The 14180-nt window shown below is 31.2% G+C and overlaps 3 protein-coding genes across 5 annotated transcripts; 1 reads left to right on the plus strand and 2 right to left on the minus strand.

The window, feature by feature from the left end:
* The first annotated feature begins 1556 nt into the window (after window positions 1–1556).
* Window positions 1557–3502, plus strand: LOC145745879 (solute carrier family 35 member G1-like). The gene is made up of 3 exons (XM_082564058.1): window positions 1557–1649; window positions 1809–2687; window positions 2945–3502. Exons 1-3 carry the CDS (start codon window positions 1557–1559, stop codon window positions 3068–3070), a joined length of 1098 nt encoding a protein of 365 aa, XP_082420184.1. The 3' UTR covers window positions 3071–3502.
* Window positions 3503–3579: 77 nt separating this feature from the next.
* Window positions 3580–10676, minus strand: LOC145744710 (sodium-dependent phosphate transporter 1-B-like). 2 transcript variants are annotated; one of them, XM_082562632.1, is made up of 14 exons: window positions 10324–10676; window positions 9675–9832; window positions 9397–9556; window positions 9047–9187; window positions 8874–8959; window positions 8664–8760; window positions 8229–8360; window positions 6997–7097; window positions 6649–6742; window positions 6174–6220; window positions 5826–5932; window positions 5245–5430; window positions 5004–5088; window positions 3580–4343 (listed from the first exon to the last, which is right to left on the minus strand). In XM_082562632.1, the coding sequence occupies exons 1-14, from the start codon at window positions 10373–10375 to the stop codon at window positions 4188–4190; spliced, it is 1602 nt and encodes a 533-aa protein (XP_082418758.1). In that variant the 5' UTR covers window positions 10376–10676; the 3' UTR covers window positions 3580–4187. The 2 variants fall into 2 exon arrangements, with proteins under 2 accessions (XP_082418758.1, XP_082418757.1); XM_082562631.1 differs by having other exon boundaries at window positions 6997–7100.
* A 502-nt stretch (window positions 10677–11178) lies between these two features.
* LOC145744711 (uncharacterized) lies at window positions 11179–13859 on the minus strand. 2 transcript variants are annotated; one of them, XM_082562633.1, is made up of 4 exons: window positions 13057–13859; window positions 12772–12925; window positions 12580–12684; window positions 11179–12506 (listed from the first exon to the last, which is right to left on the minus strand). In XM_082562633.1, the coding sequence occupies exons 1-4, from the start codon at window positions 13138–13140 to the stop codon at window positions 11989–11991; spliced, it is 861 nt and encodes a 286-aa protein (XP_082418759.1). In that variant the 5' UTR covers window positions 13141–13859; the 3' UTR covers window positions 11179–11988. The 2 variants fall into 2 exon arrangements, with proteins under 2 accessions (XP_082418759.1, XP_082418760.1); XM_082562634.1 differs by having other exon boundaries at window positions 12772–12890; window positions 13057–13137.
* Between the last annotated feature and the right edge of the window lie 321 nt (window positions 13860–14180).

A 14180-nucleotide genomic window follows, 5' to 3' on the forward strand; every position in this document is an offset into this window, starting at 1 on the left:
ACAATTATTTCTAAAAAAACGTCCGTGTTTCCAAAGTTATATTTAACTTATCAGACATTTTTTTCTTCAGGTGATGCAACGTATTTTTAAAACAAAATAAAAATGCCGCTACCAAGTTATGTTTAAAAGTTAAAGTGTGGGAAATAATTAAGTCAGAAATGTCAAGTAGTTAATGAATTATTTGCGACATTTTCGTTCCGAGCAATTTAGTTTACGAAGACTCCCGGAACATCAACCTTTTTGTCACGTGATTTTAAAATGTTGTGCAAATAGTTTTTAAAACTAGTTGTAATGGCTCTATTAATAATCCTTTGTTTTTTATAGACGTTATAAACAAAAAATACTTGTAAGGTCTTTTTTTTAATTTTTTTGTTAGGATTGCATGCAATTGACATATGAATGAGCTAACATTACATTACTTTAAGTTTTTAATACCCATGCGATAGATGAGTGATTTATAAATTAATTAACGACAAGCCATAACCATATCGGAATGTAACATCGCGTTTAAAACATATTGTCATAGTTTAAGGTTTAAGGGTCTATAACCTTTTTTGTGCTTTTTTATTTTAAACAGAAAAAAACGTGTTTGAGCCAAGCAAAAGAGAGTGTTTAAACCATTTGAAGATAAATAGTGGTTAGCCCTAAACTTAAACCTTTCGACACGTTACCCGATACCATGACGAGTAGTATTAGAAGTTGCTTGTTCTATAAACTAATGTTTTATTCTATTAATCATTAATTCTTTTAGAAATATTTAAAAAAAATCCGTATGCAGACTTTAATTTAGTCTGTCAGAACGAACATAAGTGTGTTATAAAAACAAATGTTGACACAATAAATTATACAAAATACAAAAATAATTTAAGTAAACTATAACTAGCAAATTTTGTTCTCAAAAAATAACAAAATTAAAAAATTTAGACGACCGCTATTTCAGCAAATATAGGTCAAACATGCAATCTTGGCATTTGTTTGTTACAGGGAAACATAAAGTTGATTAAATATTAGCCTTTTCTGAACTGATGTTTACATTGCAATAATAGGTCACACAGGAATCTCATTATGCACGTTCTTGTTCATATTTCTAATTTTAGTTAGGCAGAAATTTCAGAATATTAATTTTAAACAAAATTTTAAGGCTTTCTATAACGTTTTGATAGGCCTATAAGGCAGACAAGTATAGTTAAATTTTTAATATGTAAACTAGTAGATTTTAGCCTTAAAAACAAATGGAAGTAAAACTATTTACAAAATTTTACTCAAATTTAAAAAGTTAAAATAGATTAAAACAATTAACTATAGAAGATAAATCTTTGTTTACGTTTTTAAAGCGTGGTTTCCTCGCGCAACGTTTATGGAAATATTAGCGGAAAGTTATATAATTTCCGCATTTAACTAATATTTGACATAAGCTAACCATGTTTACAGGCCCGTTAAAATAGCACATTTCAGAGTAGTAAGAATCTATATTGATAAAGTCGATTTTGTTTATTTAGATAGCATAAGCCGGTATACTTACGTTTAAAAACAATTACACCACTTATTGAAATGACATGCGTAATAATCGATATTTACAGCAAGCTATCATTTTTACGGTACCGCCAGCCACAGTCAATGAAATAAATCGAAATTCAGGTACTCATCAGGTTTATATAAACAAATCGTTGGTGCATAAAGTAGAATTAGTTGTTTAAAAACGACAAAATGCATTAGGCAAGTTTAAATTTATTTGTTGCTAAAACTAAATAAAACTAAATTTACTGTTTTTATGTATACCAACTACAGTAACAGATATATATTTTTAGATGGAGATTTTAATTCAAAAAACTAGCAAAAAAGTTTTGGTAAACAACAATAACAGCAAAAATGTCGAAAAATGTAACAAAAAAGCTCCGTTTTGGGGATTCGGGATACTTGTTTTGCTTTTCGGATGCGTTTTAGACGGGGTGATAGCCTTGTGTGTTAAGTGGATATCATCTACCGTAGCTGTCGAGAAAGCTGGGTTTAGATGCAACATTCAACTTCTTATCTTACTACCAGTTGTAACTTACAAAAGCTACAAAGGCGAAATGTCCATAACGGGACCTCAAGGAAAATTCCTATTACTATTAATGAGAGGTCTAACTGGATGTGCTGCTGTCATTTGCTTATTTGAAGCCTATGATCGAATACCAGTCGGTGACGCAGTGACCATCGCTTCTTCAAATGTCATTTTTTCTGCGTTCCTTGCGTATTTTTTTCTTGGCGAACCAATTACAATACTTGATGTTTTGTTCTCAATATTCACAATTGTTGGGATTATTTTAATTTCGAAGCCAACTTTTATATTTAGTTTATCAGGACTTGAATACGACAGCGAAAACATACTCGGGATAGTTTTCGCAGTTTTGTCAGCATTTTTTTTATCAAGTTCATTCGTTTTGGTTCGAAAACTCGGTAAAGAAACGCACGCTTTACTGAACGTATTCTATTACTCGTTGTTGGGTGCAGTTACTACCTCAGCTTATTTAGGAATATCAAGTACGTTTACCTACCCATGTTATTCAGAACTTATTTATGTATTTTTGCTGGGTATTGTTGGTCTTTCTGCACAGCTGGCCTTGACGATAGCACTTCAGTTTGAACGAGCAAGCACTTGTTCAGTTTTGCGTTCTTTTCTTATCGTCGTTGTCTTCATATTTCAGGTAATTTTACATTTTTTTATTCTGCTAAAGCCGACATAACATTCTAAATTTAGGTGTTACATTTGTGATTCTGACCCAGCCTAAATTTGACTTCGGCAGTTTCGGATATATTTATAATTATTGATCAAATTGTCTAATAATTTACATGCCGATTGCTGTTTGCCTTGGCGGTAGAAGTACTATGTTTTTACCATATTGGTTGAGTAATCAAAATTTAAAATTAGCTGTTAAATTGGATTTAATGTTTAATTTTTTAGATAACTATTTTAAACGACTACCCGACAGTTACGAGTATTTGTGGTGCTTCAATTATTTTCATCAGCGTCGGTGGTATTGGATTAAGAAAAGTTTACAAGCAAAGAAGGGCAACTAAAACGCAGTGAAGCGTCAAAAATGTCATTAGCGTAAATATTTCTTGAAATCCTTTTATGCAATTGCAGATTAAGAATTAAAAACTTTTATATTTATATAAAGATAACACTGTTATGCACTTCTATACTCCCAGGTAATTTTTTTAAGTGCCTAAGCAGATTTGACACTCTTATATTTTGTTAAAGTATTCTTATGGTACATTAAGTTGAAAGCAAGCTTCAAGTATTAATGTTACTTGATATCGAATGGTCGTCACTTACCTTAAGTGAATTAACTCGGTGTAAAATGAAACATTAGGTAATTACAATTTACCCACCTCAATGCAAACATATTTTATGTTGCGAAAGTCTATGAAAATTTTACAAAAGTAACATTGCATACGATTACTGCCTGTCCTATAGATCAACTTAGAATTTTTATTTTTTATAAAGCTTTAATCTACAAAATAGACGATATAGTTAATAAAAACATTTATTTACAATTTTTTTTTTTGTAAATTTTGAGATATGTGTATTTTCGATATGTTTTATAAAACAAATTTAAACCATCATCATTAGTTTTGATACTTTTTACTTTCACGAAATATTTGTTTAAAAGTTGAAACAAAAATTGCTAAGTTTATAATAATTTGTTGTTAATTTGGCAAATAAGTAAATTAGCAATTTAAATTGGATTTTGATGTTTAAAATACATTGAATTAAAAAAAAAATATAAGGTTACAATACGATAATGTTTGATTGTTTGATAAAAATATTATGATTTCGCTAATATTCCTATTTAAAGTAGTCATGTTAAAATTAAAAAAATTATTTGAGGTTTTGTGTTTAAGCTAATTAGTTTTGCTCAATTCGTTAAACAAACACAGTTATTTTACATGGAACAGAAAAATTATTTGAGGTTTTGTGTTTAAGCTAATTAGTTTTGCTCAATTCGTTAAACAAACACAGTTATTTTACATGGAACAGAAAAATTATTTGAGGTTTTGTGTTTAAGCTAATTAGTTTTGCTCAATTCGTTAAACAAACGCAGTTATTTTACATGGAACAGACAGAAATACAAAAAAGTCCTATTATCACAACAGTTAGTTGTCTACCATACGAAAAACAATATGAGAAGAATTTAGCTTTTTCACAACGCCACTTCCATTAATATCCACATGCAGCCAGCACTAATAAGTCCAGACACAGGAACAGTTACAAACCAAGCTATGGCGATATTTCTTGCTAAAGACCAATCAACAGCATTGGATGAGCGTAACCAACCAATTGAAACAACAGCACCGACCTTCAAAAAATGTTTAGTTTTTTGATCTGATACTTTTTGTACAAAAAATCACAAAATTTAACGTATTTAAAAAATAAATTTAGTTGTAAGTGTTGTTTTGTAATATCACTTGACTGTTAGATTTAAAATTTCTTAAAAGAAAAATGCAGGGAGAAGTGTAAAAAAGAATGTTTGTGAATAATATGACTTCGTCAACTTTAACTTAGGTTAATGCAATTTTTTTTCTATATCGCCTAAATGTAAGATGTTTTTATATTTTTTAGAGGAAGTTTAAGTTATTAAGTTGATAGTGTGGCATTAGGGGGGCTTAAATTAGAAACATTAATCTGGTACCCTGACCGGAATAGCACAATACCGGACTTTAACTGTAATCCTTTTTTTTTCTTCTTCATAGTGTGACGTTGGTGCGGCTCGAACCCGAAACCTTTCGGCTCGTAGTCCAACGCCATGACTGTTTTTTTTTCCATATCAACTTAAGGTGATAGGTTTTATATTTTTTATTGGGAAAAGGTGTAAAATCCGCTGATAAGGGTGCGTAAAATTTTCACTGAAATCTGCCGTCTAGTAAGTCATCATTAGCACTTGTGCCCCACCTCGCGGGTAAAAATTTATAACTATAGCTTATAATATTTTTAACCGTCGATAAAGTACTAAACTTACTTTACAGTGAGTTGTTGAAACGGGCAAGCCGATATTGGAGGCAATAAGAACAGTTATTGCTGTCATAAGTTCTATACAAAACCCTCTGTAAAAAAATTGTTAGAAATTCATTAGAAATGTTTTAAAATTTAGTCAGCTATCGAAAGTAAATAAGTATTTGCCATTTAATGTTACACAAATTTAAAAAGTTTTTAAATTTTTTTAAATAAAAATATTAATTTTTTTGTTTAACAACTACTACCGTGAAGGGGTAACTTTGGTTATTTTACTTCCAATGGTTTCGATAACTCTTCGACCGAGAATCCACAAACCAATGCAAATACCAAAACCTCCATATACGAGCAGGTACCAGGGCGTAAAGGCTTTCTGAACGACTTCACCAGACCAGTATATTAACCATAAGGCAATAAGTGGACCAATCGCATTGCTAATTGTAAAGTAATTTATAAAGTAAGACTAAAAAGAAGTTGTTACGTACTTGGCTTTAAACACAATGATATTTTGCCACTAAAATAATAATGGGTCATTTTTTTATCTTCTAAGTTTTAATTAAACGTCTTTTTATTATAGACGATATTTTTGGCCTATGATTATACCATATTAATATTAGTAAAACGCGCTTTTTATTAGACCAATATATTACGTTTTTTTGTGGAGTGGAAGAGAGTATTAATGTAAGATACTTGTAAACGCAGGGGTAAAAAAGAGATATTATGACTTTAGTGGGTAATAAACTCAAGCCTTAACGGACCAAACATGATACTATGATCAGTATGCCATACTACCAATCTTAGTAAAATTTTCAAGTAATAAATTTGGTACCTGACGTCATTTCCTCCATGCGCAAAACTAGCGAAACAAGCAGTGACTACTTGTAAAGAAGAAAATAGTTCTCTGACCTCCGGGGTGTCTTCTTCATCATTTCCAACCTAAAACAAATTAAGAAATTAAAATATCAGTTTATTATCAGCAGCTTAAATATCAGGTAATTATAATCTATAATATCTCAAACTGCCACAGGCAACTCAAGACTGGGTCGGAGTAACTGTTGTTACTCTATGTTTAGGTCGCGCGTTCGAACTTCCCACATCGAGGACAAAGATATATACAAAAAAGTTTAAAATTGTAATAACAAAGCGAAAATTAACAACCACTAACTGTCGCAATTACCTTTTCGATTTCGACAGATAGCTGGTCTTTCACTGAACTAGCGGTATCTATAAACAACAAAGGAATCAAAATAAATATTTATTTAGACCAGCTCAAAGTCTGGAATTATAGCCGAATAACAAAGTTTAGTGCGGTTGCTGTAAAATATTAACAAGCATATAAGTTTGTGTGCATAAAATAAAAGGTTATTTGCGGGTAGTAATTAGCATATTATTCAAACAAAACTGAATATATATAAATTAAAGAGTATATATTTAACCGTAAAATACGTACATTGCTTTAACCTTTACATACTTAATATGACTTACAAACTCATGTTATTAAAGCTAAAGTTTTTAAAATATCCAATGCACGTCGTTTAAACGTTGTTATTTTGGCAATTAAAAAGCATAAGTATTATTAAAATTTCAATTTTTTTTCGTATACACTGACAAGTAAAGAAATGTTATAACTAATCAACAAGTATTAAACTTACCGCTGCATTTTTCGCTGTCAAATTTAGTATCATCTTGTAAAGGAATGCTGTTGGCCTTTCGCAACAACGAGTTGGTGATTTGGCTATTCGGTTGCTGCAAAAAATGTTTAATTTTAAAAACTAAGACAATAAAAAATTAAATTTTGATTTTTACGACGGAAAGTTTTTACCACGAAAATATTTGCGATAGATCCTAAGGAATTTATTTGGGGTTTAATTTACTATCATAAAACCTGTTTACATGTTTTAAAATCAAATATCGAACGTTTCTATAACACAGAGCTAAAATACTATAAAATCATGATTGTTAAATCAACTAATCAAAATAAAATAACAAAAAATACTTACCCCCGATTTAGGGTCGCATGGGGTATCATACCCAGAATCAGATACCACCCCAAATGTGCTTAATTCAGTGGATCCGGTTGATTTATCGGGCGATTTGGATTCTGCTTTAAACAAAATAAAAATTTTAAGCATAATACCATCTATATATAAAAATGCTTTTAATAAACGCTCAAATGTAAGGGCGTTTAAAAAAGTGCCATATATAATGGGCGAGCAAATTATTACATGCATATAAGTTGCGAGTTGTAACCATATTGGCAACGTGGTGTAGTGGTTAAAACACTTGCCACACCACCAAAAGGTCGTGGGTTTAAACACTTGCTACACCAGGCGCTATAAACAGTATAAACTCCTGCTGAGCCAGCACTTAATCAGCAGCATAATTACCGGGCAATTATAGTCATAATAATATCAACTGCAACAGGCAACTCGAGAGACTGGGTGGGGTAACTGATGTTACTCTATGCTTAGGTCGGGCATTCGACTTTCCCCCATCGAGGATAAAAATATATTCAAAAAATATTACGACATTTAAAGTGCAATTCGTAAGATGTACAATCCGCAATTATATATATTGATGGTTAACTTTCGTCTACATTACCAAAGCTTGGTTCAAACTTCAATTGTTTCAACACAAATATAACATTAAAGATAACTCGAAGGACTTTAATTAAAAATGTTGTTTACGATCACGCGTTCTGAGCATGTTTACAAAAGTGGGCAAAATGTAGGCCGGAAATCAAACAAACGGTTTACAAAACATGTTAAAATTTACGACAAGTTAAAATTAATAAATTAGCGTTTGATCCGATTATGCCGAAACCGCATTTAAATTTAACAACTTTGTTTTTCTTGCAACATTACCATTTCCCCTTTAAATTGGGGAAAGATCAAAGGAAAAGGGATGTTAAACTTTAGTGTTTAAACTGCTTTTAAAATTGAAAAAATGAATAAAAACCGAGCGATTATACGATTGGAAGACTAAGTGCAGGTCAAAACACATTAATTTAAAAAATTCCCTGTAGTAAAAATTAAAAAAACAACTAATATATTTATGTATGTAAATATAGCATAATATTATCCGTAAAATAAAACGCATTACCCTTGCTCATATGCCAATAAACATTTAAGTACAATACTTATTAAGCCATAGCAATAATGCAGCAAAAATATGTTTACCAAATTATTGAACAAATAAATCGTAACGGTTTGTGGTAAACAGATATATTTACCTCTCTCATTTTTTTCGGCTCTAGCTCTGACGCGAGGAACAGCAAAGAAAAATACAAAGAGGCCTGTTATTACCATTAAAGATATACCCAGCAAGATAACGGCCCATATCGGTAAACGATCTAACCCCAGAACTAAAAAACAAATAAGTTTAATAAGAAAATATATATATTTGATATAATTTTTCTGTATTAAATTTAATGATTATGACATAGTTGAATATTTTTTTTTATTTCTGTACATAAAAAAGAATTTTAATTGTTAATTTGTAAGGTCAACGACATTTTAACGAGGCCTTGAACAAAAATATATATTACGCCTTAAACTAAAAACTAATATTGTCAAGTGGAAAAGTGCGACGCCCTTGCAAACAAATAATATAGGCAATAAATTATCAAAGACACATTTTTTATCCGATAAAATAAAATGATACTTACGTGGTGCCCCGGCAAACATTATCGAAAAAGCGTTGATTCCTATCGTTATCGAATAAAAAAACGGCAACAACCGAAGTCCGTTTTGAAGCGGTTTTTCCTGAATGAAAATTTTTTGAAATTTATTAATTGATTCAAATTTTTTTTAAAGTTAGACTTAAAAAATCCTTCGATACTTCTATTCAAGGTAAAATGTCAACTTGGTTTGTTTACCTTTTTCAATATAAAGTGGTTGACAAACACAAATAAACCGATCGTCATTAAACCAGAAAGCAGAGGTGAAATAAACCAACTACCCACTAAAAACATAAAATTTAAATAAAATGTAAAAATACTTTTTTACTTTTTTTAATAAAATTTAAATTTTTTTTTTAATAAAAATTTACCAATTAACCCCAGCTTTTTCCAGTTTACTCCAGCTGGCCCTACAGCTACTAATGAAAAGCCGATACAAGCTCCAACAATGCTGTGTGTTCCGGAGACAGGGAGCTTAAAGATAGTTGCTACCAACTGCCACACTGCCGATCCTGATAAAAGAGGATAAATAAGGTTAAAATAGTAAAGATTAGATTAAATTTTAAAACGTAAGGCGATTTGTTAAATAAATAAAATATAAAATGAAAAAACTGGTCGAATTGGACAGCTCGTTTATAAGCTGGTTGACTTTTACTTGCTGCCGCTTACGCGCATTACACCATGCACGTGCAATACAAACCGTGACGTCATCATAACTTACCAAACATTGCACTGAGCTCCCCCAGCATCAGAATGGTGACGCCATTGCTTACGTCATCATACACATTAACGTCAATGATGCCTTTACGGATAGTTTCACCCACTTTTGCCCCAAGTAAAACGGCGCCAGCGGTTTCAAAAATGGTTGCCAAAATGCACGCCTTAGGTTGAAAGAAATAATCAAAAAAAAATGTTTATGAAAAAATTATTGGCAACTTCCGTCTTGTGCTGGCCTAAATGCGATGACTTTGTCTAAAATTCTCTTTACACATTACTTACCTGTTTTAAAGTGAGAACTTTTGCGCCTACAGTTGTTCCAAAAGAATTTGCAACATCGTTAGCGCCAACCGCAAAAGCGAGAATGAAGGCAACGACAAAGCCAACGATCAAAATCCACATCACGTCGTCTTGAGTCCATGGTATTTCGGTCGTGAAACCTACACGTGATATGTATAACATTACAATGTTGAAAAATTATGCATATATTGTATTCATTTTTCATATATCAATTTGAGCATCTTCATATATCAATTTGCGCATCTAAAACCATTTTGAAACCCTGCCTTAATCAAATACCATAAAATGTGTTAATTTATATCTAGAGACAAAACATCAACTTTTGTGTCATTAACAAAATATTGGACTTAATAAAAGTTGATAAACTCCAATGTCACATTTCGGTCACAACTTTTGTTTTAAACCACCTAATATCATTTTAGACTTTCTTGTCTTTTTAATGGGGTAATCATACTAGTAAAAGGGGTTTAGGCTTATTTTAATAATTGTGGACAGTATAAGACGATAATCAATCCGTCCACTAGATTACTAAGTTGGGTCTAAAAAGCCTGGTGGTACAATTTTCAATTTTAAAAGAAGCCATCGAAAACTAACAGACCAACAAAGTTAAATGTAACCAAAACCAACTAACCTCCAAAAGTAGTAGAAAGTGAAGTACCAGTCCCTCCCGTGATGAAATCCATTTTGAAGTTAAGCAGCAATTAATTTATACAATGTTTTTACTAGAAAACAACTAATACAACGTGCTTGTTTTAATATAACTGTTTTAACAAAATCGAGTAAATCAATTTTAGCGGAAAATGCTTCAATGGCTTTATATAACAGAGCGCGAAAAAATAGAAAAAACTATATCCGGCCTTGCTGGTTGCTAAAATGAAAAGGCGGAAAACTAAGCTGTGCTTAGATACTTCACACTAAAACGTAGGTTATTTGTTACATATTTGTTAATATTAAAATTCTTTCTTTCTAAATGATACCCGATATGTAAAAGTTGCAATGATTTATGTAATAACAATTTCTACGTCTACCCTTTCTCCATCTATCTAGCCCGACTGCCCAGTTACCAATCGTTTTATTCTAGCGATGGCGCCGCCCTCTTTGTGGGCGTTAAGAAGGCGTGACACCGGCCTTCATGCTTTGTACATGCCGTGTTCACGTTTTGAGCTTCTGTGTAATAGATTTGATTTTCGAATATTGTAAGTTCATGACAGTCACTTAAGTAGTTTGACGTTCTCTTAATCAAGAAGAGACTAATTAGCTGGTCTGTTCATTTTCAACACCTTTATATCAAAAGGTTTATTATACGACCATAGTCCACACATTGTATGTATGGACTATGATTTTTCCAACATTTTCTAGAGTACAGCCTTTTTCCGTAAGTCCAATGTTGCAATCATTGGTTTGTTTAATTAATTATTCGTTGTAATATCGTTTTGATATACCGAACTTATAACAATTTTAATGGTTATTGGTTAACATAATTTTATTAAACAGGAAACGGGACCATACTATCAACAAGTTAGTCGTTAAATTTATCAAAGACAAAAAAATAGCATAAACGTAACATCATCGTTACAGTCATAATTTTTTTGTATATTGTTTCCGATTAAACTCACATAAGTTCGGTTAGGTAGCTGTAGTATCTATCATAGCCCGTGCATGTGTATATTAAGGACTATAAGTCCATGGTACTTTGCACGCAGTGTATCCCGATATAACCAGTTTCTAACTTTAATAATGATGTAACCTGTTACATATATTTTAACAACTTACTATGATTACTCAGTTACATTACCTCATTTCGACATTTTTGTGTTGGAAGTAGAGTGTGACGGAACTGGGCTAAACAGCATACCAACATATCTTGTAATTGACGAAGTAATTTTAAAAATTTAACGAATGCAAGGCATATAACATAAAACACCAAACTTATACATATAACATAAAACACCAAATTTACAAAATTTAAATAAAATATAACAAACATACACAGTAAGTATAGTAATGGGAACTGGGACACAGTGAAATTAAACCATAACTCGGTTACATAAACGTACTAATAAAAAAATGTTGTTTACTAATAACCTAACGTTTTGTAGTGGTTTTTTAGTAACATTGTAAATATGGGTTGATAAGAACTTTAAGGACCTATGACCTAGTTAATAATTTACCTCAATAGCCAGCCTTGAGGAAAAAAATTCTGGTAAAAGTCTGCCACCTAACGAGTTACAGAAAACAAAAGTTAAATTTAGATACTGTCAAGAACTAATGTATCTCAATCAAAAAATTAATTGTTTTACACATTAAACGATTCCGTTCTGTAACTTACACTTTGAACATTGGCATTTTTGTTTGATTTTGGAAAATCAGCTAAGGCAGATATATACAACTTGAATCTATGTACACCGTACACCAAAATACAGTGTATAGCTGTAGTTAATCCAAACACTAACCCAAACCCATACGCTGCTGCAAGTCTAGGCGTCATGTTCCAATCTATTACGTCATAAATACCCGAGTTAACTCCAGTCCAGTGAAGAATTAAAGTGAAAATAATGTACGTCAACCCGAAAATCATCGGTTGTATAAAATGAAGAATTCTTATGGGTATGCTTGTCATTACTAGTTCGATAAAAGATAGGACTGAGTTAATGGCATGAACATGTATGTTAATACTTTCCAAGGACTTATTCGGTTGAACTAGGCCTTGAAAACTACCTATCCAATACACAATAGTGATTGAAGGAGCCAGGGTTAGGTAAATATTCAACATTGCGTATGTAATTTTGTGATACCAAATCAACTTAATGTTGTCTAAAAATAAAACATCATTAATAATAAAATTATTTTAACGACGTATTGTTGTATTGCATCTAAAAGTACTTACTGGTATAGTCTTCCGCGTGCGTGATAGTGTATACTCTTGAACGTGTTTTATTGTCTGCCTTTGCTTGGTCTTTACTCTGCTTTAAAAACACAACAAGTGCAATTCCTAAAATTAAATTTTTTTACGATAAGGTTTTAGTTTACAATTTATCATTAAACCTGCAATTTATTAACGATAAAAATGGAAACGCACCAAAATATAATGTCATTTCCAGTTCACCCCAATGCGTTAAATAAGCGTAATAATATGGATCAACAGTGGTTGCGACGTCATAAATAAACCACGCGACACAATACAACGTCATAAAGAGCCTGTATGCAAACACGAGATGGTGATTGGAATTCCACTAAAAAATCAACTTTTTAGCATATGCAACTTTTTTTAGCATTATGTTAGGATCATCTTATTTAAACTTAAGCTATGCGACTGATGTATTCGTTTTAATTAAATACATATAAATTTTTTTGATCTATGTACCTGAAGAGTGCTGAAATTAATTCTTGAGCACTCGACAAATTTGAAATATTTTAACTGAAATTCATTTCGTATTGACTTTAACATTATTTAACTTAAACTAATATTTAAAACAGTGACATCTATTCACCAAAGTATAATACGCTTCATACAATATTTTCTACGTTTTTAAATCTCACTGTTGTGATGCCTTTTTCTTTATGTTTTTTTAACAAATATCCACTACCATTGACAACCCTTTACGTTTTGTTTAAAACATTATCATGACAGTGCACCTTACGCCAATAAAAAGCACCTTCTCATTTAAAAACAACTCAAAACAAATGAAATTTAATATTTAAAGGCCCACGGTCCACTTTCAAATCGAATCAAGTTTTAAAAACTTTTTCAAAGGTAATGTGACTCCTTTGTTTTACTAAACCTCAATTAAGCTCGTATTTACAAAACTCAATAGAATGGGGATTTTAAATTAAATAAATTACGCACACACTATGACTATAGTGTTACCTTTCAAAAACAAAATACAATCCTAAAAATAAATGTTTATAAACCACAAATGTGTTGATATAGTGACTTATGTCGGTTAACAGGATGTCTAACCCTAAAACTAAAATATAACAACAAAAACTATGTTAAACAATATGCGAATAATTTTTTCAAAAATTTTTACTAAATGTTGAATACAAAAATAATTTTTCCCAAATTTCGGCATTCTGTTTTGGATTAAGTATCATCCAATAGGCTACAACTAAAATTTACTTTTTATCTCTTTGACTGACAATCTAATGGAAGGCTGAAAATCCTTATTTAAAATATTAACACATTATTCGTAATTTTAAACCTGCCTTAACAATGCATAGTAGTGATTTATTCAAACTTGACAAATTTATAACTACGTTACGTTCTACTGCAAGATTATTCACCTGTGACTGACAACAGCAGCAAAAATTTAGCGTTTTAAAAACTTTTAAGACATTAAAACAGTTTGAAGTTTACTTTGAAGAACGTGTATACTAAGCTTGGCATTGGGTTATGTGACGAAAGTTTTCAGGTTTAGGCCTTAACAACGGCACACTATCTGTTTTTGTTGTCCAATGACTCGCATATTATAATTTTTTTAATGGAAA

Source organism: Corella eumyota, chromosome 3 (genome assembly GCF_963082875.1).
Source record: "Corella eumyota chromosome 3, kaCorEumy4.1, whole genome shotgun sequence".
NCBI classification, from domain to species: domain Eukaryota; kingdom Metazoa; phylum Chordata; class Ascidiacea; order Phlebobranchia; family Corellidae; genus Corella; species Corella eumyota.